Source organism: the organism of the source record quoted next, unplaced genomic scaffold, assembly GCF_019419815.1.
Source record: "Pyrus x bretschneideri cultivar Hongxiangsu unplaced genomic scaffold, Pyrus_bretschneideri_v1 Contig10, whole genome shotgun sequence".
Lineage (NCBI taxonomy): Eukaryota > Viridiplantae > Streptophyta > Magnoliopsida > Rosales > Rosaceae > Pyrus > Pyrus x bretschneideri.
The window spans coordinates 6,362,774-6,388,566 of record NW_025999391.1 but is presented as its reverse complement, the minus strand read 5'-3'; the positions used below and the strand labels follow the sequence as shown (position 1 = coordinate 6,388,566).

The 25,793-nt window shown below is 37.1% G+C and overlaps 3 protein-coding genes and 1 pseudogene across 5 annotated transcripts; 1 reads left to right on the top strand and 3 right to left on the bottom strand.

Moving 5' to 3' along the window:
• The first annotated feature begins 1,460 nt into the window (after positions 1–1,460).
• Positions 1,461–2,439, top strand: LOC103961348 (annotated as a pseudogene).
• A 1,298-nt stretch (positions 2,440–3,737) lies between these two features.
• Positions 3,738–6,587, bottom strand: LOC103959921 (xyloglucan galactosyltransferase MUR3). 2 transcript variants are annotated; one of them, XR_001954214.2, is made up of 3 exons: positions 6,431–6,587; positions 3,970–6,318; positions 3,738–3,769 (listed from the first exon to the last, which is right to left on the bottom strand). XR_001954214.2 is itself a non-coding variant. In XM_018650557.2 (2 exons), exon 2 carries the CDS (start codon positions 5,816–5,818, stop codon positions 4,055–4,057), a length of 1,764 nt encoding a protein of 587 aa, XP_018506073.1. In that variant the 5' UTR covers positions 5,819–6,318; positions 6,431–6,587; the 3' UTR covers positions 3,738–4,054. The 2 variants fall into 2 exon arrangements, 1 of the variants encoding a protein (XP_018506073.1); XM_018650557.2 differs by having other exon boundaries at positions 3,738–6,318.
• Positions 6,588–12,614: 6,027 nt separating this feature from the next.
• LOC103959929 (NADH dehydrogenase [ubiquinone] 1 alpha subcomplex subunit 9, mitochondrial) lies at positions 12,615–16,609 on the bottom strand. Of its 2 annotated transcripts, XM_048567611.1 has the most exons (13): positions 16,427–16,609; positions 16,245–16,341; positions 15,641–15,705; positions 15,244–15,329; positions 15,047–15,131; positions 14,892–14,962; positions 14,355–14,486; positions 14,160–14,275; positions 13,902–14,025; positions 13,763–13,831; positions 13,381–13,495; positions 13,056–13,267; positions 12,615–12,918 (listed from the first exon to the last, which is right to left on the bottom strand). In XM_048567611.1, the coding sequence occupies exons 1-12, from the start codon at positions 16,518–16,520 to the stop codon at positions 13,128–13,130; spliced, it is 1,194 nt and encodes a 397-aa protein (XP_048423568.1). In that variant the 5' UTR covers positions 16,521–16,609; the 3' UTR covers positions 12,615–12,918; positions 13,056–13,127. The 2 variants fall into 2 exon arrangements, with proteins under 2 accessions (XP_048423568.1, XP_048423557.1); XM_048567600.1 differs by lacking the exon at positions 12,615–12,918 and having other exon boundaries at positions 13,102–13,267; positions 13,381–13,502; positions 16,427–16,607.
• Positions 16,610–17,356: 747 nt separating this feature from the next.
• Positions 17,357–24,834, bottom strand: LOC103959943 (ABC transporter C family member 5). The gene is made up of 11 exons (XM_018650565.2): positions 22,585–24,834; positions 22,132–22,452; positions 21,942–22,028; positions 20,933–21,622; positions 20,661–20,825; positions 20,026–20,320; positions 19,268–19,482; positions 18,824–19,129; positions 18,597–18,660; positions 18,250–18,489; positions 17,357–18,028 (listed from the first exon to the last, which is right to left on the bottom strand). Exons 1-11 carry the CDS (start codon positions 24,694–24,696, stop codon positions 17,916–17,918), a joined length of 4,608 nt encoding a protein of 1,535 aa, XP_018506081.2. The 5' UTR covers positions 24,697–24,834; the 3' UTR covers positions 17,357–17,915.
• Positions 24,835–25,793: the final 959 nt, after the last annotated feature.

Below are 25,793 nucleotides of genomic sequence, written 5' to 3'. Positions count from 1 at the left end.
AAGCGACAAGAGATATAACTCCCAGCTCAGCCCAAATTGAAGAAACTTAACGCGTGGACTTTAGCGAGAAAGAGAGCCTGCAAATGCGATGCACAAAGAGGGACAATTTTTTTAAATGGTGTGCAAAGTGCAATTGCTCATCTTCTGTCCCACATTCTTTTCATTCTTCGCAGTTCTTAACTTTTTTTTTTCTTCAAACGATATTATCAACAGTAAGAGGGTGGATGAGTGAGCTAAACCTCACAATGGGCTAGTAATAATGTGGTTCAAATTCTCCTTTGATGAGAATTAAACCTAAGACCTCTCCATTTTAAGTGAAAAAGAATATCACTAGATCGTAGTACTAAGTATCAGTTCTTACTTCTTTTGACACTTGTTTTCTTTTTTTGGTCAAATTCAACATTTGCTTCAGACTTGGTAAAACCTGTGACCCGATAAACTGGCCAAATTATTGTAGAAAGATCATTACTATAAGGGGGTATAGTCAAATTAGGATTTGATAGGATTTTAATAGACTTTAAAATACGGATGTAGTCGATTAGAGTTTAGTTAAAAAGAGAATTTTAAAAGATTATGAAATCATGGTGTAGTCAAATTAGGATTTAAGAGGATTTTGAAGAATACACCCAAATCAAGGGGTAGTCGATTAAGAGTTTAAAGAATACATTCAAATCTAGGCATAGTGAGAATGTCAAAGATTTATTAGGATTTTAATGGCTGAAGGATTTTGAGGAATTTGAGAGTGGGTGGTATAAATACACAGTTCCATCAAGAATCCAACGCTTCCTCATGTGATTTCTTTTCACGTTCATCACAGAAGTGGAACAGTCTTCCACTCACACGTCTTCATCTATCCCCTCAAGGTATTGCTTTTCTCTTCCTAACTTGTATAATTCTTGTATGGTTGATTTGTTTCACAGATTATTGCTACATTTGTACTTATCAATTACTCCCGTATTTCCTTCTCATACATATGTATCTATACGTATAATACCACATATCCCTAGCTTCTCCGAATTCATGCTTTTTGTGTTGATCATTTTTCAGTTGTATTGTTTTTCTGTTTGATAGCTGAAAAACCCATACATTTGATGCAATGAAAAGAGAAAACCTACATGCAATAGATTAGCTAATATGCATGCTTTTTTAACCAGCTGAGAGGAACTTTGGATATTTTGCTCCAAATAATTGAAAGGGGATTGGATAAATTTGATGGGTTTTTATTATTTCTTCAATATATGTGGTCTGTGAGAATTCAAGAATTGTTCTTTTTTATTAGAAGGATATTTGGGTTTAGTTCTTAATTTTTGTTCAGTTCTCCATTGTCATTGTTTGGTTAATTAAGGCACTTTGTTGCTTTATTAATGCATTGCATATTATATGATTCGAATGGCTTTTGTTAAATATGTTCTGGATTGATTTTGTTACTGCTACTGCTTCCATCATACTAGTAATAAGAAATGGGAGACAAACAACAAGAAATTGGAAAAGTGAAGGCCAAGAGTGATGATAGCGCTTGGACTTTGGAAGAGAGCAAAGTGTTGTTACAATTGTTCATTGAAGCTACATTGTGTGGATGGCGTGATGCTAATGGCTTGCTAACCAAAGATATTGTGACGACAAGAATACTTCCGGCACTTAATGAAAGACTAAAGAGTAATAAAATTTGTAAGCATTACACAAGTCGAATGATATATTTTAAGAAAGAATATGGAAAGTATAGTCAGTTTATGGGAAGCAACTCTGGCTTTGGGTGGGATGCAAATACAAAGAGATTTGTTGCTGATGACGAAGTTTGAGAAGAATACTTTAGGGTGAGCTTTTTGGCTTTTATTTAAAATAGTTTATGTAATTTGAGTGTATACTTATAGTTTATTGAACAATTATGATTTTCTTGTTTATTTTGTAGGCTCACCCAGGCCAAAGAAGCATTCGTAAAAAATCTTGTGATGACTTAGAAGATTTGCAAATCGTACTTGGGGATGCAACTGCTATTGGAAAACACTCATTGGGATTGGGTGAGGAAACTGATGCTAGAACTTTTGTAGTGAAAGATAGACAAGGTGGAATAGAGGAAGATGAACAAGTTGGAATAGAGAACTTGTTTTACGATGAGGAAAATGTACTCAATCAAAACCAAACTTCATCATTCAATCAATCATCCCCATTCTTACCCACTCAAGCCACTAGCTCAGAGATTCCCCCACCAATCACCAACCATAGGCAACGAAATAGAACCCAATACCAAGGGAATACTAGATGAATACTAGATCATCTGAGACCACTAATCAAGCTAGAATTATGGAAAATATTTCACTTACTCTCGATTCAATTGCCACCGACTTCCGAGGAGTCCATAGTCTATTGGAGAAAATGGATAAGGATAGAGAGACAAAATTCTATATGGGATGCCATCAAGGAAACCCCAAATTTGGATGAATTTGGATATGCTATAATTTGAAATGATATGCTCGGTACTAAAACAAAAAAGGATGCATTTATGAAGATGTTACCGGAAGAGCAATCAAATTGGATATGCTATAATTTGAAATGGTATGTGATTTGACTTATGATACATTAGTTTTTATTTGTTCGTTTTATTTTGGATTATGTTTAATTGGCTTATTCATACTTTTTTTAACTGGATTATGTTGGATTATTTTTAATGAATGATGTGTTTAATTTAATTAACGATATTATGTGAGAATGTAGGATTTAGCTCTGTTGAATTTTGGTTGTTGTTGGAGGAAAAGGCTGCTCGGCTTCCCCCAATTGAGGAAAGCCGAACTCTACTTGATTGTAGTGTTCGTGGAACACTCCACTTTTTCTTAGGTTTCTATATCAGTGTTTTTCGTTCTTTTCTCAAATGAATTTGTGTTTCATTGTTATTTGATTCGAGATTAGTGCGTGACCTTGCACTTTGTAAGCAGTAGACTCGTCAATTAGTATTTCTAGATTAGTGCGTGACCTTCTTATACTTTGTTATGAAAATGAACTACCAGATAGCAATCCTATTTAGATTAGATGTCTCCCGGTCTATGATTAAGGGCAGGCCTACTAATCATCCCTCAGAAAGGCATATTAATTATTTCATGCATTTGGCACTATATATAAATCTCTCTTTCTTTAACTAGTAATTACGCGAAAGTAATATTATCTCACATATACGTCAGTTCCTCTCACTAGTGATTAGGCTTTTGGAAGTTTATGCACGGTGTGGTCTTTGTGGTGTATATTGGTTTCAAGAGTAAGGTGGCATTGTGAAACTTTTGATTGGTGATTAAAGGTTGGAGCTTTACTCCAATCAGGTCTCTTCTTTGAAATGCACTTTTTAGCATATTGATATTTGGTGAGAAAACCCCGACAAGAAATTCTCTTACGTTGGAAATTACAATTTCTACACCAAGATTCCATCTGCTAAGTTTTTATGTTTCTTTCGTACTAGGAAAGAAATTCACTTCATATATTGTAAGAGTAAAATCCTAAGAAGTCTATGAAAGAAGGTCCATACAAATCTATACTGAAAATCTATATAAATCTATCAAAATCCACATAGAATCCTTTAAAATCTGTCACTTAAAAAATGTCTATTAAAAACCTCTGAAATCCAAATTGATTACACCCCTAAATTCACGGCCAACAAAACAAAAGAAGTAAAAGCTAATTTTGTGCTGAAGCAGAAGCTATAGCTCCTGGAAATTGTATGTATGCAACATCGCACACGGGCGTCTGTATGGTAGAGGACTAATCATTTACTCATTTTTATTTCCTGTAAGTAAATAAGAACACCAAAAACTCAGCTAACTTACATGACAAAGAATTACTGGACAAAATTACATAATGCAGAAACAAAAACTTTTCGAAAAACATGCATAACATGCACTACAAGCAGAACATATGGGTCTATGTTTTGGATTTGAGCCTGGATATTTTCAAGGTGAGTTCTGTGATGAGCGTTCGTGACAATACCTGCCGCAACTCAATGCAGGAAGGCTCATCCGCCCATCGTTGTCTTCATGCATTAGCTACTGGTGAAATCCTTATTGCTGTGCTGTTATTTGACCGATGATTGATGTCGTTGTTCATTATGCCACGAATTTTTCGCAGCTTCGGCAGATGTATCAACAGAATCACCATTACCATCCTTTGGCTTCGAGAAGAAAGGATCCCATTCGTGAGCTCCTACCTCACGTTGTCCCTCCTCCAACAAAGCATACTTCCAACTGTTTTCTTCGATGAAGTTATCATCTGTATGACCCTCGATTATGTCCTTCCTCAACTTTGTAACTTTGTCAATGACGGCCTGTACAGAAACATCAAAGGCATCTCTAAAAATCCCCAACTTAGAACGGGGATCGGCGTATATCAGACTTGGAATAAGGCTTATGACCTCCTCCCTCATTTTCTTCACCTGCTCGGGAGTAATTCGACCAAGTGTTTCCTCTATGCTAACGTTCCTCTTGCGAATATCATCCTCTGGGATGAACACTGAATACCTTGTATAATCTTTTGGTAAATGCCAAGTATATTGCGTGTATGCTGACCCAGGATGGAAGAAGACAGGTATGCAACCAGCCAACATTGAATCAAAAGCAGATCTTCGTGTGTATGAATCGCCTTGTGGTTGCAGGCAGAAAAGAGATCTCTGAAACATATGCATTATACTGCTTGGAGAATGACACTTGCTTTCCCCAAAATCACATTCCAACAGCTTACCAACCTTTGAACTCCGGCACTGATCAATGATCTGCCCCCTGATTGACTTGGGATTGTCAGGACGGGGCGCACCAGCAAAAGAGAAAAGGAACTCACGCTTTAATCTTCTCATTCGTTCCTGCCAAATGAACACATCGGCATCTTTTGCTGGATGGAAATACGTGGGATATGGAATACCAAAATCATTAGCATTCCACGGGCTTGATTCTACCACAAGCATAGACATATTCTTAGCAGCTGGCAGAAAGAGAAGCTTGTTACCCCAATCCGATTCTTCTTCTGAAAGTCTCCTGAAATCCCAAGTTATCCTTCCTGCAACAAGAAAGTGGTCTTTGCCACCCATAATGCTCCATTCTGGCCTCTTCATAAGCCAATCAACCAGATCAAGTGAAGCCGCATCCCTCCTTGATATGTTGAAACCCCAAAGGTACCGGGCAATGTCAAACCCAGCATAAAAGGGAACAAAAATAGCAGCAGCAAGAGACGAATCATTTGTCAAACACTCATATTGCTTCATCCGATTGTTAAATATGACATCCACAGCGAACTGATTCGTGGCATACCAACCCGTATCCCCAAACACACCCTCTGCATTCTCAAGTGGAGGCCCAAGCCCAGCATTAGTTGTGAATTTGCACATATTTGTCCAACGGCTTAAACTCCTACATTCCTTTAACATATCCTCGTTAAACCTTGAGGGAAGATCATGCACATAAATATACTTCCCACCACATGGATCACTCTTGTTTTCGACAGTTCTCAATGCTCTCATGAATGGATACTTCTCTGCTTCATTGATCTGGTTGTTTTTCGCAGGGGCTACAGGGATAGGTGTTGATTCAGTGCTCTGGCTGTCCCTCTGAAGATCATTAGTTACAAGGGTAGGCTTCACTTTGGAGTAAACACGACCAGCTTGTAAATTGAAAGATTCATTCACGGTACTACCTCCCAGCACAACGAAATGGAAGTAAAACAACAACATCCAGAAGAACACAGACAAAGAGGCCAAGAAACAAATCCTTGTATTCTGATTCTTTCCTGTCCCCTTCTCCATTGGCTCCACAGGTACACTCGTCGGAGAGCGGCGTCTCATTGGATTCATAATCCACTCAATCAAGCAACCTTCCTATCCGAACCGAAAACCCCGCACCCATAACCATTCACCAAATTCACACAATCCCAAATCCCCAAATCCCCCCCATCAATCACCAATTTCCCACAAAACCCCAAAAATCCCAAATCAACTCAATCACCAAATTCCCACAAAAACCCAAATCCCAAATCAACTCAATCAATCACCAATTTCCCACAAAAACCCAAATCTCAAATCTCAATACTCACACCAACAAACAATATAGCAAAACAAAAACCCTAACCCTAATTTCAACACAAGTAACTCTAAAGCTTATATTTTGAGCTACAAAATGCAAAGCGGAGAACTTTTTTTCAGCTGAAAGATAGAGGGTTTGAGGAACAAGAATACAGTAAACAGATGCAACCTTAACAAAGTGAAATCGAAAAAATCTAGGACAAACCAGTTCTCCAGTCAACGATTCAGAAGAAATGACTGAGTTGGTTCCGCCAGTTGCGCCTGCTTCGGAGCTGAACATAAAAAATACAGAAATTTACAGTCTGTTAACAGCTAAAAATACAGAAAATTAGCAAACTTTAAAACCAAGGAACGAATCGAAAGAAGGAAGACAGAGAGACTTACAGAGGTTTCGATTTGCCGAGAAAGTTCGAGAATTTTTATATTTTGTGCCGAGATTTAGAGAGAGAGGAAAGAGAAATGAAAGTGAATATAATATGACTCTGAGCTCGCGCGCGTCGGAGGCGAAAGGGGGCGCACGTTAGCAACGTGAGCCGGCGGTTGTTTCGTGTCGGTAGCCGGTATGATCTTGCCGCGTGGAATGATGGGAGGACGTGCCTTGTTGAGGAGCGTGATGTCACCCCACTCCCTTAAATTACGTTGCATGGAAGTTGAAAATCCCACTCATTTCCTTTTGTGACCAAAAAATAAATTAAAAAATTCCCACTATTTTCTCTCCAAACAAAATCCCACTCTCTTTTTGTTCATAGTCCAACTAGTATTTGTGAGTATCATTTAATACTACACTTTAGAAGAATTTTTTTTAGAAAATTTCATTTTAATTTTTAAAAAATATGAGTTTTAGATTATAACTTTGTGTAAGATTAAAATCTAATTTTAGTTCCTAATATATTTAATCATCTCATCTATTAGTTATATTTTGATATTTTAGTTATCATTTTATTTTTATTTTAATGTATAAAATTACATTTAAATTTAATTTTTATTTCATTCATCATAATATATTTTAATGTCTACATTTAGGCAACTAATTTTTTTTTATAATATATATATATATATATTCCGACAACAATTTTATATGTTCTTCATTTAGGTACATTAATATATTTGAATATTTCAATATATCCATCGATACAAACATCTATGTACATTAATTCGATATAATGCATTTCAGTATGTACATTTTATTTGTGAGTGAGAAATGTTCTCGTTGATTTGGAGTTTAGGGTTTCTCTTTTATTGAAGTGTCATTCTAAAACCTTGAGAGAGTATACAGTTTCAGCAAATTTGACCACGTGTCTATGAAGATGTTTAGATTTGATAAAGGAAAAAAGAGAATTTTTTTTTTGTCAGACAATGGATTTATTAGATTAGATGTTATATTAAGAAGCCGACAGGGTTCGAACCCACATCGTAATGAAAGGACAACACTCGTCTCCACTATTGTAGTAGAAGGCCACTTACAAAAAGAGAATAATGTTAAGGGGCACACATGGAATCAGTGAGTGGGTAACATTGTGAGCTAGGTATATCCCAAAACATGGGGTTAAAATTAGAGTTATTCTTTATTTTGGCTTACCCAGATATAATTCATGTGAATAATATGTATCTAACGCAATTACTATTTGACTGCAGAGATCGTGTTTGCTTTAAATATATGTAAATATTGTAACCAAATCTGCAAATTAGAGTTAATTGTATGATGTCAAAATAGGGACTTAATCCAAAGGTGATAAAAACCCAAACAACCAATGGCTCCCTACTATTTTTAAGGAAAATAATAAAAAAGGTTTTCTCTTTTTGTCATTGTGATCAGATTTGTCAAAGGTTCTTGTTTTTTTTTTTTTTTTTTTTTTTTAACATTAATGAATATGAGCAAATTTTAGCATAAATCATTGTTTCCAAATTTGATATCTTAGACTTCATCAAAAATCAATTTGATTTTTGAACGTTTACCCCATAAAGAACTAAGAAAAGTGGGGATCATGAGAACTATCAACCATTTCATTTGCTAAATATAGGTGATTTCCATTAAGAATAGAATAACATTAATTAAACGTGCCTATTTATTCTAATAAATAGGAAAAGCCATGTTTAATAGGGTAAGTCATGTCACTTAGTATTACGGTTTTGTGGTATTCTTCTTCACATGTAAATGAAAGACCTTAGGTTCGATTCTTGCCAAATGCCAACTTAAACCACATTATTGCTAGCCCATTATGAGGCTTGTCTCCCTTCTCCACCTCCTTAGTGTAGATAATATCGTCTCTTAAAAAGAAAAAAAGGGATAGGTCATGTCTTTTACTAAAGAGTATAGAGAGTTTTAATCTTTCTCGGCCTTTTGGTTAAGATCAAGTATATAGAGTTTTATAGATAGAGAACTCCTAAAACAGAACATATACGTCCAAATATTTCCTTTCACTTCCTACCATATTTTTCTACATTCCCTATTATCCTCCTACTTATCTCCATCATCAATGTCTTGGCATCCTGTCTATCGTAATCGTGCATATGGATTAGACACTCTTTGAGATTCAAGAGTTGTATCTTGGAGTTGTAGGTAGCCGTTATAAGCTACACGTAGAGAGGCGCGCATCTACGGCTTTAGGACAATGACCGCACGCTTCTCTTGATATCATAGGCCAGATTAATCTTCACTTTTTTTATTTATTGCTTTATTTATGGATACATGTGTTCAATGCATTTGGGTATTATCTAATTCTAATTGCTTGAATTTACATGTGTATTATTATTATAATCATTTAAATTATCCCACAGCTTCGTTAAAACGTCTACAATGTTTTAACATAACATATTCAAACTGATTTAACAATGTAATTCTAATATTATATCAATACAGAAATCTGAATAAAGAGTGGTGTATATATGGAGGAGATGGCACCGTCTAAATCGAGGTTGGATCGAACTGAAATCTTATATGGTTGTACCCCAAAGCTTCTATCCTGCATGTGCATGTGCATGTGAGAGGGGCAGGATCCATCTAATCAGGAAGCTTAATTTTGGATTATCAAAATTAAATCATGGCTGGCTCCACACTCTACTGCCCAATCAAAGAAAAGAATCATGCATGGTAATTTGACACATTTCCAAACAGTGAGTTTATGTAGTACATTATTTATTAAGGATGGAATTGCATTTCTCACTCACTTACGAATAATGTATCTTCATCATATAAATTTTATTGTTAGAATCGTTCAATTTTCTTTGGAAAAAAATTATCTAAATCGAAGATCGTGAATGCATAAAAAAATACGCAATCGGCTTTACGAGTACGCTTATTTTCGGTTGAGAAACCTATACTGGCCACAGTGCTGCTACCCACCTCGAGAGCGAGTAGTCGCTCACTCAGATGAAGGTGTGCAAAACCGCTTTGTAGCTTATTTGGTCTCTGCGCCACCTCTTTCTATGGTTTTGATGGTGAATAGTCTTCTTGCTTTTTTGGCTTTGACTGATTTTATCTTTTGTTAAGCTTTTTAGAGGCAAATTTATGTTTTCATTGTGCATTTTTTAGTATTTTGGTCCCTTGTGTTTTGTTAGTGCTAACCGTGTATCAGCTGATCCGAATGGTGAATTGGTGATGTACATGGTGGTTGTGGTGATGACTACTTGCATCAATAGCGAAGTCTTATTAGGCCTTCATGTGCTTTGCGTAGGACTTTTTCTTCCCTAGGCCTACTAGCAGCGTTTATTTAAGTTTATCACTTGTAACATTTCCTTTCATCAATGGATCTTATGTTTGACAAAAAAAAATTGAAATTTTTATGTAAGGATGATCTTTAAATGGATATTAAAAACTTGAACAGTTCTAATTGTAGAATTTATACAATGAAAATATGTTATTTGCAAAGAGTAATTAAGAACTTGAACGATTCTATTGTTGAATTTATACAACTGAAAATATGTTATTAGCAAAAGAGTAGAACATGTACATTCCTCGTAAAAATATACAAATATTATCTTTCTTTTAATGATTTTCAGATGCTCATCACATGTATGGTGCAATGACGATAGTAAACGCAATCAATATTTAATTAATTAATTTAGCTTTAGTGTTGCACAATTGATGGGAGCAAGGAAAGGATAATAATTTACTCAGAAGCCCTTTTATTCTATTAAAACAATAAAATAGGTGATTACCTACACTAATGTGCCTTTAGCAATATACCTTTTTTGATTATTGAGGAAACCCCTTTAATTTGTTATTTAATTAGTTTAGTCACCATAAGAAAACTTATTATATTAGTGAGAAATACTCTAAATCAAACAACATGATATTCATTGTTTATAGCCAGTGACGAATTCAAGAATTTAATTTTGGGGATGACTGTAAAACATTTAGGGTTTATCAATTATTTGATGGACCTATTGTCATCCGTGTTTATATCAACAAATGCCAAAGCAATATGTGAGTAATGTCAAGACCTCATGTCGAGTACTGTTATCGTCATGTCTTGCCAAATGCTACTGAATTATAGAATGCAGTGTATCAAATACTTGATAGGCACAAAAAGTCTCGTATCAAACATTTGAAGGACCTTTACATGCATTTTTTCGACTTTTGAAGGGTTCCAGGACCATCCAAATCTCTATGTAAATTCGCTCATCCTTATAATGCAGTAACAGTGATAAAAAAGTTAATTCCAAAGTTTTTTTTTTTTTTTTTTTTTTTAAATCGAAACGGCTCTTGGAAGTATTTTTTTAGCATTCATTTTGAGAAGCTTATCTGTGAGGAACTTCATTTATCCGAATCCAATCCGAATTTAATCTCATAACAATGTGAATGCTATGAAGCATGGTGGTCCATTCTTTAATTTATAAACCACACATGATATTTCCTTACATGAACATGATATATTTTGTTAGGTTTGATAACTTATTGTTTCCTCCAATGAATAAGAGGGCTCGACAATTCTAGAACTACAAGGACTAATCAAGCAAATTGACTAGTACTCACTGCATATTTTTCTCACCAGGAAAAAAAAAAGGACTGTTGGGGAAATATGCTTCATATCCTTTATTATATATGTAAGTGTTGAGGTGCATTGTTTATTCAAGCAGCTGGCTAAAGCTATATGCAATTGCATCCCAGCATGTAAGGAAGCTCTTATTCATTTTATGACTTAGTATCCGTGTACTGATCGATTGTTATATTCTCGATGGATCTAATGATCTGGACAAGGGAGATATTCTGAGCTCAAATGTTTCCAGATGTCTAACATTTTGACTTTTGTAATAAAATATCGAATGATCTGGACGAGGAAAATGACATTTCAACAGATATATAAACATGTAAGTCTACAATGTGAATTAAATTTAAGTGTCCATAGAGGAGGATTTCTTAAAAAACATAAAAAACTTACCCGAGTGAAAGTAATCGAAAAAATCGTCGGTGAAGAGGAAAAAGGAATCCACATGCTCCAACCACACAAATAAACAATCAAGTAAAAGTACGATCTGCAGGAGTACTTTATAATATTAGCTTGCCGACTAACGTAGAACTTTACATGCAATATCCTGGAGTCTTCAGTGAGCACCAATCACTGAGTTATCGAGTTCTTCCTTCTGTATCCTTCACAACTTGAGAACTACAGCATATTTTTTCTTGCCTTTTAAATTTTGGACGTATTATTTGTATGTCGGCAAAAGATTAAATTCCCACAAACAAAAGAATTAGCACTAAAATCTCAAACAGTTATGGACAAAACAATGAAAGAAATAGAGGAATGGAATAAATACAAATAAAAACGTGGGCCAAAACCCTAGCTGCTTTGAACCAGATAGGGTTTCCTTTCTCTTCTTCTTTCGCTTTCTCTTCGCCTTGTTTGTTCTTAATAGAAACGACTTAGAGAACTTGACGTCACCAAAGAACAAGTAAACTCCCGGATCCTTCATTTTCACACAACTCCCGTGCAAAACTGAACTGTTGGCTCCCTGAACATTGTTGTTTATATAAATGTTGATGCAGCAACAGTCACTCGAGTGCGATTCAGCTCCGATGCCCGGACGTATGGAAAATGATGCGCCGGTGTTCTTCCCTTCTAAGTTGATGCGTTCGAAGAAGCCACGGTCTGCATTTGGTTCCATAACGTGTTTTGTGGCTCCGTCAAGCTATTTTCCAGACTATATAATTCCAAATCCTGCTCCTTGGCTCTTGCTTCCTTTGCTTGCATTATGAGTTTGGTATATAGACTTTCCAAGAAAAGCCAATTATTCCTTGTTGAACGACTTTAAGCCTAACTAGAATTTTAAGAAGCGAATTGCCTTTCATTTCACACTAAATAGTGCTATTTTCTTTTACAATGCAATATTTATTTCAATCGAGATCTGGTATTTAGTGCAAGAGAGCAAGCACACGAACCTGACCAACTAACCACAACCCAAATTTTCATTAGAAAGTGTTATAGATCACAAAAATACCGCTAATTCTGCGAAATTAGATTATAAAGCATTCCGCATACTTTCATCATAGTTCATTTTTATATAATTTTCTCATGTTTTATTATGCATCGATTGTTTTATTTAATTAATTGAGATGCAAAGAAAACTATGAAACAGAATCTATAAATTTTAAATTATGAAGGGTAATATTTAAAGACAACAAAACTCTCATCATTTTCCCCATCCCACTACTTGAGGACGCATGTCAGACGAAAACAGATAAAAAGATGCATCAAATTCCCTTCATGGCTCAGGGCTTATGAACAAGCACAACAAAATGATGCCAGATGTGCTGGAATTACAAATGGTTGAAATTCGGTCGATGGTGACAGATACGAAGCTAGAAAAGAATAACTCTCCATATCTTTTATTTCTTCCTACTATTTCTCTAAGAAGCAACCCACTCTGAAAACCTGTCATACAAATCGTTGACAATCGTACTATTAATACAATTATACTGGAATACCACAACGAAAGGAAACAGAAGTTTGGATCGGGAAAGAGAGAAAAAACAGAAAGAAAGATGAAGCATACGTCCTGCAACCCTAACCTGATTACAAGTTTGCAAGTGGGTTGCACTGCGGACTTGAAAAGCATTTGGAAATTAGAAAGCCTGAGAGACTCATGGCCAAGCATCTGGAGACACTCTTTCACTGACTGTAGAACCGTAATTTGGGCCACCCTTGCGAAATTGAATAAGAAACTCAATAGGGTAACCCTTCAGCTTATGGGGCACAAGTCCAAGATCACTGAATGTCAAAGCTACAAGGCGCACCACAAAATTGCGAAATTGAGAAAATGAGAAAACTTACCAATCATAGGTCAAAAAAAAGGGGAAGAAGGAACTACCACATCCTAAAATTTATTGAACTTACCATTTTCTGACACGAGTGTATCTGTAGCTTGGGCAAGGATTTGATCTCGGTTGAAGATTTCAGGATTAGGTAATGGAAACGGAACTTTGTTAAGCAATATTTCTCGTGGAGCTACCTATTGCCTGGAACGATCAAATCATAAACATTGGAGGTCAAGTTGATAAAATAATAAAGGCATACAGAGGCATGCACCTAGGATATTGGGACCAGGCAACTGACGTGGTTATAAACATATACACAAAAAATGATCATTAAACAATATGAAGTAACTCCATCACATTTATTTTGGTGTGGGGGGAGGGGTTGGGCTGGGCTCTTACGACCAATTACTGATTACTCTTGGCAACCAAACACACTTGCATTATCAAGATTAACTGTTTACCTTTGCAATTGGGAGAGGAACCTTCACGTAGCGAGGCCATTCACGGATTGTATCAAACATAAGCTCTGCCTGCAGTCCTTGGGTGCTTAGTAAAAGAAATTTCATGTCAATGCAAAACAACTTACAGATGGGAAATTACCAATTGATGCATTGTAAAGACCTCAGGCCCACCAAGTTCATAAATTTTTCCCATGCTGGTACCATCATCTTTCAAGGCTGCCACGATTGCCCCAGCAACATCAACAACATACACGGGTTGGAATCTGCGTGGAAGTTATTGCAAACAAAACATCCAATGAAGGTTAAGAAAAAGATATGCGCATGAGCAACGTTGTTAAATTACAAAATTTGAAAAATTAAAATAAATTGGCATTCAATTGATAGATTGAAAACATACTTAGTAGATCCATCCCCAACAAGTGGAAGAAAGCCATATTTTTTTGCAAAAAAGGCCCAGCGATTCAAAATCCGATCCTCAGTACCAACCATCACAGCAGGTCTCAAAATGGTGGCCTATTGATGAAAGTGAATGTTAGACACTGCTCCTTAAATAAGCATGCCAACATACAAGAAGGAAAGGAAATAACTCTACCTCAGGCAATTCACTTAAAACAGCTTCCTCTGCAGCAGCTTTAGTCCTTAGGAATCTGGAGGGAGACGAGGAAGATGCCCCCAAGCAAGAAACTTGAATAAATCTCATGATACCCCCATGTTCTTTGGAAATCTAGCGGAAATATAGAGATTAAAAAGAAGACTGATATGTGTCTAACAACAAAACCTGAATAAATGACATCCAACTTTTATATCTCCACTAACTGGATATTGAACAGAATTTCAGATCCCGAAAGACACTTCTATCTATGCTGAAAGAAAAGTCCAATTGCAAGCAGGCTAAATAGCTGCATCGTAGACTGCAACTTGTGTGTAGAAGTGTATTATACACAACAAACTATCGTAACTGTGGCAAAATAATCTTGATAAACACTTTTTTACTATTTTTGTTAAGGGTACTATTTTTGTTAAGGATGATGCTTTGGGAGCCAACTTTTAAGAGAAGTAGATGGCAGTAGGATCAGAAGCAGCACAGGAACTGAAAATAATGTCATGAATGTCAATGCAGGATACCTACCGTTGCCAGTTGTTGCGCCATGGAATGATTCACTTCCTCAAAGCTAAAGTTTCTTGTCTCATAATCCCTCCCTGCCAAGCTACAAAGTGTTCCTTCATTGAATCCAAAGATTAAAGTATCTTTAATATATAAAGTCACGAGTCAAGAATGCATACCTATGAGATTGATAACCACGTTTGCTTTTGCCATGACTGCCTTAATTGAATCTTCATCTCGCGGATTGTATTTCATTGGTACAATCTGAGTAAGTGAAGCGTGAGAACATCAGAAACATAATAATTGAAGAATGGAGAAAAATTACTTCCCCAGTCAAGAAGGAACAGTAACTAAGAAACAGCAAAGATTACCCTACCTGTCCCAAATCCCCCATTAACTTGAGGTGACGATGGGAGTCTTCAGAACCACGGAAAGGAACTAACACCTGACTTCCCATTTTGGCTGGAAGAGAAGTAAAGAATCAGCACAAGCATGCATGACACATACTATAAACACTTAAGGGATGTTTGGTATTCTTCTTGAATCCGATTTTTGAAAACTATAAATTATCCTCAAGGTAAATGCCAAACAACCCATTATACTTCTGTCATTTTTTCAAGTATAAAATACAAAATCACACTTCCCCAGATCAAGTTCAGTCCAACAATCACCTACTAGAAATGTTCTCAATCATAACAATCACAGTCTGAAACAATGCATACACGCAATTCAATGGAATTCCAATTAAAAGCATTTTTTGACAGTTGGCTCACCAAGTTGTTGCACAAGATAACGCCCAAGGAACCCTGTAGATCCAAAGACTGCAGCAACAATGCCACTGAAAAAAGACAGATTATTTTCCAAATAACATAAACAACACATTCATGTGAAACACGTACAACCGAGTTTCGATATCTATGTTTGCTGGGTTTTCTCTATCCGTATAGTTAAAGCATTATTAGCACATTACCTTCACTCTTCACGCGGCACATTCATAAAACATTTTTGTTTTCTCAAGAATTCAGCTGGTTATTAGCTTCTTAAAAGTTGCATTCCATCTCCAATGACAACTTTACTTACTGAGAAAAATATAAGAAATCTATCCTACCCTAATGGGCTCATATAGTTCATACATTCGATAAAAGAAATAACTTCAACAAAAGGTTTACTTTTCCTACATTTTCCCCGAAAACTAACGTAACAACAACAATTAAACATTCTAACTCTTTCAATAATATTCAATGCAGTAAAATCAATTTCGACAAAATGTTCTAACTTTTCCTACATTTTCTAAGAAAACAAATGGAGTAACAACAAAACGCTTCAACTTTCCAGACTGATTGACGCGTAACGAGAAATGAAAAATTGGAGGGCTACCTAACAGATGATCTTCCACCTGTGCCCTTGCGCACAAGGTGCCCCACTCCCTTGGTGGCGAGGGTAGATCCGTATTTTGGACGATCAGCTCCATAATCTACAAAATTGACAAATTGAGACCACCAAATTAGGGGGAATTTGAAAATCAAACCCTAGAAATGGAGAGAAATGAGGATTTTTACAGTGATCGGAAAGGGGATAGATTGACTTGAGCGACGAGATGGAAGATGATTGGGTCAGATACTGGCGCCCAACGCGCTTCGAGACGGCCTGCATCGTGCTCTCAGCTGCAGGTTCTTCAGAGAGAGCTAGAGAGAGAAAGGAGAGAGAGAGAGACCTGTTGGATGAAGAAGATGGGTAGGATCGGTTGGGAGTCGGGCATATGCTTACTTTGGTTTGGGCCATGATAAACTTTGGGCTCTCTACATATGGCCCACTTCTTCTTCTTCTTCTTCTTCTTTTTTCTTTTTTTTAAATTTTGTTTTTCTGAATTAAATTAAAAAAGTGACATTATACTTTGAATTCTATAGAAGCGGGTTTAATCTCGAAAGCATAAGAAAATACACCCACGTTACCATTATATGTTGTCAAGATGTCAATTTGAATAACTGAATCGAATGGACTTTGTTTGTCAAATAGTTTAAACATGTTATGTTGTCAGACTGTTAATCTAGACAAGTGATTTAATTTTCACTACTGTGTACAATAGTTTTGCATAACATACCAACTTGATAATGTTAAACATCCATCAGTTTGAACATGGAATCACGATCACTTCACGATAGAATTTCTCTTGTAAAAATTTTAACATATTATGTTGTCAGACTGTTAATTTAAATAACTAATTTAATTTTCGCTCAATTGTGTTTATATTTTAACACAGCATCAGTTTTCTACTGGTAATGGTACATGGTTAGGATCATACATATTGGTGCTATGAACCTATGTACTCCATCATTACTTTGACTATTTAAGAATTGGCATTTTCAACTCAAAAAGCATAAGGAAGTACACGTGTAAGTGGTTTAACATGTTATATTGTCAAACTGTTAATTTGAATAAGCGATTTAATTTCCGGTGGAGCATACGGTAGTTTAACATAACATACCAAGTTGATAATGTCAACAATTTATTTAATTTGAACATGTAATCTTCATGATCCATAGTCACAGTGTCATGTATCAAAACAGAGTAGTATGTGAAGAAACAAGAACAAAAATGTGGGATTAAGTTTCTAGCATTAGGATTGCTCTTTTGACATCAAAAATTGTGGAACAAACATTGACCCATCTTCCCTTGAGACCAAAAACATTGACTAACCCAGCTGCACCTATTCCCTAACTACATTATTGAACATGATTAAGCACAAATCTACTCGTGTCGTTGCCTCTTCCGCGTATTTTATTACAGCTCTCATCAACCCAACTTATTTGTCTGACGACCGTGAAAGAATTCCCCGATTTGGCTTGGGGATGAATCAGAAACAGCTTTCCTCAAATGGGGGTTTGGATTGATAAAAATGGCACGCACCTTTGTCCTTTCCCATTTATCTTTAAACTTTCTGAATGCAGCAGCACCAGCAAGGAACGCGGCATCAACTGTCTTGTTTTGTATCATCTGCTCTTGCTGCTGCTGCCTTTGAATCAAAGGTTCTCAGCCATGACATCTGAATCAAAATTCTGGTATGCCACTCGACCTAGATGAATACTCTGTTACCAATTTTAGAAACATGGATGACTTATCTTCTAATAGTCGTATCGGAGTATCAAACTCTGCCACTCGACCTGCAAAAACATCAAATATCTAGGTTAATAAGCATTCTATGGGTCCTCATAAAACCTCCCAAAAGCACCAAACATAACCTTTCCCAAAAGAAAAGCAGAATCATGTCACATAATATCTAGTTCAATGCAGTTACATGCAAAGGACCATATGAAAACTCGAACATTTTTCTTCTATTGATGAATAGGTGTGTATGGAATTCATAACGAATCATTTTACTTACCATCACTGAGTACCAGCACTAGATCACTATCAATGACGGTTGGGATACGATGTGCAATCGTGCACACAGTACAGTTCTTAAACTCTGTTCGAATAATTTTCTGGATAAGATTGTCTGTAGCTGTATCAACCGATGCTGTCGCTTCATCAAGCACCAATATTTTTGCCTGCTTAAGCAATGCTCTTCCGAGAGATACCAGTTGCCGCTGACCCACACTCCAATTATCTCCATTTTCCAGTACTGCAATTTTAACACAAAAATCCGACTCATTGGTAGCCATACCCAAACCAAGACATTCTAGTTTTCTTTGTTTAGAGGGTCGGATGTGTAAGAGATTTAACTCATACCTGGTGCATCAAGCTTTTTCTCCTTTTCACGGATTATGTCTCCAAGCTGAGACTTGTCAAGTGCCTGTACCAAATAAAGTAACCCTAGTTACGAACTATGTGTATAATACACGCATGTACAAATTCTTGAAAAACGCTGGCTTAGGTAATAAAAAAATTGTTTGAGTCCCAGAGGATGTAGTCATATTCCAAAATGAAAAAGATAGGATATGCAACCGTAATCAAACCTGCCAAATTTCATGATCCAAATGCTCTTCAAGGGGATCAAGATTGAGCCTAATGGTCCCTTCAAATAAGGTAGGATCCTGGGGAATGATACTGAGACGACTTCGGAGATCATGAAGACCAATTGTCGAAATATCAACATTGTCTATAAGGATCCTCCCAGCTGATGGTTCAATTAGTCGAAATAATGCCTGGATCAAAGTAGATTTACCACTTCCAGTACGCCCAACAATTCCAATATTCTTTCCACCGGGAAAACTACAAGTAACCCCATGAAGGACAACAGGAAGATTTTCCTTGTAGCGAACCTTCAAAGGAAACAAGGAGGAAGCAAAACTGTTATCATTGCGTAATTCAATTGCAATACTTGATTTTTATTGAACTTGCACATTGTTCACAAAATTAAGCATAAGCATAATAAAACCTGTGAACTGCAGGCAGCATACCTTTAAATCAATTATGTCAATTGCTCCATTCTCTGGCCATGTAGATGGAGGTTGAGAATCCTCAATAACGGATGGAGCTTCACTTGGGATTTGACTGTACTGATATATCCTTTCAATAGAAATAATTTTGTTTTCAAGCTTGCAAAAGCTAAGTATCCATCGTGATAGGCGTGCATTTAAATTCAGACCATATGTGACAGCAAGGCCAGCCATGCCTACATGGAAAAACGAATTACAATTAGATGTGGCATTTTGTCATAATCTGAAAATTCTACTCCTTTGTCATTGTCCCATCAAGCCATTTAATCATCCAAATTATGTTGTGCGACTAAAATTTAGACTACATCAACACTAATCCAGTTCTCAGACCTGCTTAATGTTCTTAAGCTAGCAGAAAGGGAACTTTTTTCTTTTCTTTTTTTTTTTAAATTACAATGCTTTATGCACATCAAAGCACACTGCTAAATGCGAAACCAAAATAAATCGTATAACATATGATGGTTGAAAATTATGAGCTCAGAGATTCAATCAGGTTAACATGTAAGAGATACCATGTCATAGATACTCCCACTCCCACATAAACCAAGTCAAAGAATTTTCAAATATTTTGTACGCTTCAAAATGGAAGCAATCATTCAGACCAAGCAAATATACGACTTGCCTTAAGAATGGCAATGCTATTTCATATTCAAGTCATGTTTTAACAGGACTCAGATTTCATGACAACATACAGATAATAGTATAGGACACGAACTTACTTGGATCAATACTCCCATGTGGAAAGCTCACAAGTAGAATCATGCAGAAAGCGAATACAAAAGTTGAGAGTAATTCCATGCGCAGACAGAGCCATTCAATAGCTGCAATACTGCAGAAGAAAGGGCGAGCAAAACAATCAAGAAGATAAAGGTTCCTCTTCATGAACCTTTTTTCTTGTCCAAATCCTCTTATAGTGGCAGCTCCAGCAATTGACTCGCCAAAAAGATGGATAATTGGAGACTTCTGGATGCTAACAATTCGGACCAGTTCCCTTGATGAAGCCATGTAGTATTTCTGTATCAAAGAATGCTCACATTCAGGTACAATAAAGTAGGTTTAATATCATAAAGTAATTAGCTCAAAGATGTATATACACAACGTGACAAAAAGACAAACAATAAGGTTTCTCAAAGTGATGAAATTGATCACCACGATTTAAACGCTTTTCCAGTAGCAACTTAAAGATGGAAAATAGTACTCAGCTAATGTATAGTTATATAAATATTACAGAATTTGAAACAAAAATATATATGTAATCGTATGCGAAATTAACAGTGAGCAACATCCTTTATATTTTTATCTTCAGTTTTCTAAATTATTAAAACAACAAATTCAGAGCAAAAAATTTAAGTACCTGCATCCACAAACAAGCAATGGCCATAGGAATAACAAGCAGCAAAACTTGCCAGGTAACTGTTGTCATCACACCAACAATACCAATAAGTTGTATTGTCGTTGAAGCGAACCCACCAAGTCTAAAAGGAATATCAAGATCCACCACACTTTGATCAATTGATACCTATAGAAAACAAACAATTCAATAATTATATATGCAAACGGAAGGTAGTGAATTAGGTATTTTTCACAAACAAAAAATCACTTGAATTCCGGAAATGAGAGACTTACACGATTCAAGATCCGTCCAGCAGGAGTAGAGTCAAAGAAACACATTGGTGCCCGGAACACACTTCTAAGCATTTTCACAAACAATTTCTGAGCAGCCGCTAGACCAAACGTAGCTACCAAAACAGCCCTAACAAATATAAACCAAGAGCTTCCGAATGCAAGGGCCATGTAAACACAAAGAAGGACCATCGAACTCACTTTCGGTTGGTCTACTTCTGTTTGGGGATTTGCCCAAGCCATCCACCAACTACTAGCAATTTGAAGAAACTGAAATACTGTTTGTGCAATGATTATGGGTGGAATCAGCAATCCTTTATACGCTGCAGCCATATACGAAAAGTAGACTTTCATGCTGACCCTTCCTCTTACCCTTTCCTCTTCTTGGACAAGCTGCTTTTTTCTTGAGCGCTTTGCTTTCTTTTTCTCTTTAATTGCTTTCTGCTCTGAAGCTGACACACCTTCTTGCACTTCCTTTGCCAAACAGTCAACACTACTGCTAGGTTTATCACAATTTTTTCGGAGCCCAGTATCCAGACACAAGCTTTGATCTGAATCTCCCGATGAGTTACTGGGAATATCCATAGCTTCAATTGCTTCATGGTGAGCTGAGACTAGTGATTTGAAATCAGTTCCTGCCTGTAAAAGATCATCATATTTTCCTGCCTGTATGATGCGCCCTCCTTTAAGAACCTACAGATACAGAAAATGAAGGTTACAGACTTCTTCTCAAAAGCACACAAAATAGAACATACAAAGTCAAATATAGCAAACTAAATTGGAATAAATGGAAAGGGAAGTAGAAAGTGCGGAAAAGAGAAGGTAAAAGAAAATACGAAGTGTTGAAATAAACGAAAGAAACAACATAAGTAAAGATTCTCCAAGACCAACAGTCACGGTGCAACTGCTAATGTGTGACTCGGCTTATACACATAAGCTACAGACTATAGATGCCAATATGGACCTTTCATCTCAGAAATAATATATTAAAGGTTTTTTTTAAAGACTGTACCAGTATCAAATCAGCAGCGGGCAGAAATTCAACTTGATGGGTCACAAAGACCACAGTTTTATCTTCTAATGCTGTCAATATGTATTCCTGCATCACCCCCATAAAATATACTTAGCCATCAACCAAAAATAAAATATATGTATCACTTCAATTGAATTGTGATATCAGTGATACTATCAGCAATACTAACCTTAAACAACTCTGACCCAGTGTGTGCATCAACTGCACTAAAGGGGTCATCAAGTAAATAAATGTCAGCATCTTGATACAGTGCCCTTGCGAGCTGCACACGTTGCTTCTGGCCACCACTCAGATTTATACCCCTATCACCGATTATGGTCTGGTCTCCATGTGAGAAAAGCTCCAAATCCTTTTTCAGTGAACAAGCATGGATAACCTTCTTGTACTTTGGTTTATCCATTGGGCTACCAAAAAGAATATTTTCTTCAATATTTCCAGACTGTATCCATGCTGACTGAGGAACATAAGCAGCAGTACCACATAGCCTTACCTGAAATGATATGGCAAAAAACAAGTATTGGGAATATTATCACTTAATAATCATCATAGGAAAAAAAACAACCTTGAAAGGAAAGGAAACGTGAGATATAAAACAGAACGAAGTTCTAAAATACCAACTTACTTCACCGGAGATTTTTGGGATCTCACCAAGGATGCAAGAGAGAAAGCTTGACTTGCCAGCACCAACCATTCCACAAACAGCCACACGCATCCCTCTTTCCACTTTCATCTTTATTCCTGATAATGTTGGCCTGGGAGAGGAAGGGTCCCAGCAAAAGACACCATCTTCAATTTCTATTGACGTGGTTGAGATGCCTCGTGGCAGGACAATTGTTGCGTCCTCCTGCAACTCTTCCTCCTGCAGGAATCCAGAAATTCGATCAAGGGAAACTTTTGTCTGTGCCATCATTGATACAAGGTCAGGGAAATTCCTGAGTGGTTCTTGGAGTATCCTGAAAGTCGCTAGAGCAGAAAGAACACCACCCGCAGTCAGCTGGTGACCCAAGAATATAGAGGTGCCAAAAGTTACGGCTGAAACAAATATAGGTGAGCTCCAGAACATGAATGTAATAAAAGCTTGAGAGTAGAGAGCTTTGCGTAGCCACTTGAACTCCACACCACGCATCTCCTCTAACTGCAATCGGTACCGGTCCTCCCAAGCTTGCAACTTGAGAATCCTCATGTTTCGCAGGCACTCTGAAGTCTTCCTCATTCTTTCATCCTTGGCAGTCATCAACTTGTCTTGATATTCTTCTTGTATCTTTGCCACCGGAACAGTAAGAACAATGGAGATAATGGTGGCAATCAATGTCGCAACAGAAGCGATTCCAACATTCTTGTACAAAATTGCAAGGGCGAGAATAATTTGCATAGGAAGCATCCACATGTCCTGGAGATACCAAGAGTAGTCCCCTATCCTTTGCACATCAACAGCCATGTAGTTAACAATCTCTCCACTAGTGTGACTTTGCTTGGCCGAGCTGGAAAGTCTGAGTCCCTTTCGGTATACCATTGCCGTTAGAGCTGATCTTACATGCATACCCAAAATGTCTACCCCAAGATACCACTGCCGGGTTGTTAAGGTCTCAACAAGCTTTGCTGCAAAGAAAGTACCGGCAAGGATATACCCTTCATGAGGGAAAGTCTCTATCCCCCCCAAATAATCAACAAAATAGCTAATCATAAACGGACCCACATATGAAACAAGAGTATTTAATCCAGCAAATACAGCATTACAAGCTGCCTCCTTCCAAAAGGACCGGAGAATTGCCCAGGCTAAAGAAGGCTGTCCTGAACGGTTTTCAGCCTTCACTTTCTCCCAATTTGAATTCAAGATCTTATAATTAGTTTTGGCTCGATCTTGTGGTGCAAGAAGGGGAATGTCCTTGATCTCAAGCGGTCTCTTTGCCCCAATTGAAAGAAGCGGGTTCATCCAAGACAGTGTGGCTAAGCTGAAAAGCCCAGCATCATGATAAGGGCTAACCTTAAGACACCCTGCTTCTTCTTCAAGCAATGGCTCTTGAAGATCAGATTGTCCAGAAACTTGAATACCAGTAACACCCCTACATGCAACGAAACAAAGAAACGCTAGGGCCGGTGTCACAGCGAGATTTGCCACAACATGAGAACTCATGTGTTTCGATCCTTCGATTGCAAAAGCTCTCCCATCAACATATAAAGTGCACAAGCAAATCAGAAATGACACAGACCACCAGACCCTCAAAAGCAGTGGGAATTTCTCACATCCCTTGAACTTACAATGCAGAGCCGAAAAGCTCAGCACGAACCAAGCCAAAGCTTGTGCAGCAGGCAAGACCATCACAGACCAATCCACAACATTTCCATTACTTCTCTCCCTTATCAGACCAACCCCATCAAAACCCAACACCAAAACTTGCACAAACAACACATAGAAGCAACAAAAGACCGAAAATTTAAAGTCTCTGCCAACTCTAACCTCCTGAGTTCCTCCATCCACAGCACTATTACGCTGAATTGAGCTCAAATTCGAATCCGAATCATCCTTGAGGATTCTAATCCGACTCAGACAACCAAACACTCGGCGAGCTAAGAGGATGCAGAGGAACCCAACAAAGAGTACCAAATTGATGAGAATTGAAGCGAGCTCCAAAACAGGCAAACCCTGCAGAGCTGTCAAAAGGGTAATTGAGGATTGCTGAGCTGCTGGAGAAGACGAAGGGATGCCTCCATGGAGGAGGATAGTGGGACCCATAATTGGATGTAGCAGAACTGTGCAGGATTCGATTGAAAAGAGTGAGTCGATGGTGAGCTGCTAAGTGAGAGGAGGAGAAGAGATGGATTCGTTTGACAGAGAAGGGCATTTCACCATCTGGGTTTTCAAATAAAACTTCTGCAGAGACACATTGCACGTGGAAACAAACAGATACAGATTTTTATCAACACAGAATTCGAAAAGAGAGAGAAAAAGACACAAGGGGACAAAGACGATGCACAAAAAATCGAAAACTTTCAATGGGAAAATACCAAAAAAAAAAAAATGAAAACTTGCCTGAAAATTTTGATTTAATGGCGTGAACCGATGAAGGTTTGTGCTGAGGCAAGCCTGTTATGGAGGTCGCCCAACAAGCTCCGCCTCTCTCTCTCTCTCTCTCTCTCTCTCTCTCTCTAAACGCAAAATTGGACAAGACCCACAAAGATTTTACACTGAAATTCAGAGAGAAGACGTTAATGGCGATGAGAATTGAGAGAAAGCTGAGGGTTTTAACGCGTAGGAGTCGAGAGAGAAGAAAAAGAGTCTTCGTAAAGGGTTTTGTTTTCGTCTCTTTTATATTATATAGTTTTTTAAACACTACATGCCAACTTAGCAAGGGAGATGGTCTTTATATACTGTCGACTGAGAAAGCTGGACGGAGAAGGAGAAGGATGGGAGTGGGGGACCAAAATGAGAGAAATTACTTTATATTGCTGCCAAATTAAATGAGGAAGTGTCGGGCAAAAAAATAACCAAATTTAAGTGTGTACTTTCTCCTTTATGAAAACAGAAAATGTGTTTTTTTTTTTTTTTTTGGGCGCACAATATTATTTATGGAGTGGTCTAAGTTTCAAATTGGGCTAATAATAATATGGTTTAAATTCATTTTTAACAAGAATTGAACTTAATATCTCTCAATTATATATAAAGATGAATGTTACTAGACCGTGGTACTAAATGGCAACAGAAAATGTGTTTATTTAGTTTATTTTTTAATAGAAGCGATAATTTACTTTTTAAATCCATTTCAATTATAAAAATAATTTAAACTTGAGTGAAGAAGAATACACATTATTCTAGCCAATTAGACAAAATCC

What these genes read in the sequence shown, in the direction of transcription:
- LOC103959921 (XM_018650557.2), bottom strand. Translation starts at nt 5,818, where the DNA reads ATGAATCCAATGAGACGCCGCTCTCCGACGAGTGTACCTGTGGAGCCA.
- LOC103959929 (XM_048567611.1), bottom strand. Translation starts at nt 16,520, where the DNA reads ATGCAGGCCGTCTCGAAGCGCGTTGGGCGCCAGTATCTGACCCAATCA. An exon ending in CTATCCCCTTTCCGATCACT is followed by an intron (nt 16,342 to 16,426) that starts GTAAAAATCCTC and finishes TCAATTTTGTAG; the next exon opens with ATTATGGAGCTGATCGTCCA. An exon ending in TACACTCGTGTCAGAAAATG is followed by an intron (nt 13,268 to 13,380) that starts GTAAGTTCAATA and finishes TGCGCCTTGTAG; the next exon opens with CTTTGACATTCAGTGATCTT.
- LOC103959943 (XM_018650565.2), bottom strand. Translation starts at nt 24,696, where the DNA reads ATGGGTCCCACTATCCTCCTCCATGGAGGCATCCCTTCGTCTTCTCCA. An exon ending in GAAAAAGCTTGATGCACCAG is followed by an intron (nt 18,490 to 18,596) that starts GTATGAGTTAAA and finishes TTAAAATTGCAG; the next exon opens with TACTGGAAAATGGAGATAAT. An exon ending in AGTGCTGGTACTCAGTGATG is followed by an intron (nt 18,029 to 18,249) that starts GTAAGTAAAATG and finishes ATGTTTTTGCAG; the next exon opens with GTCGAGTGGCAGAGTTTGAT.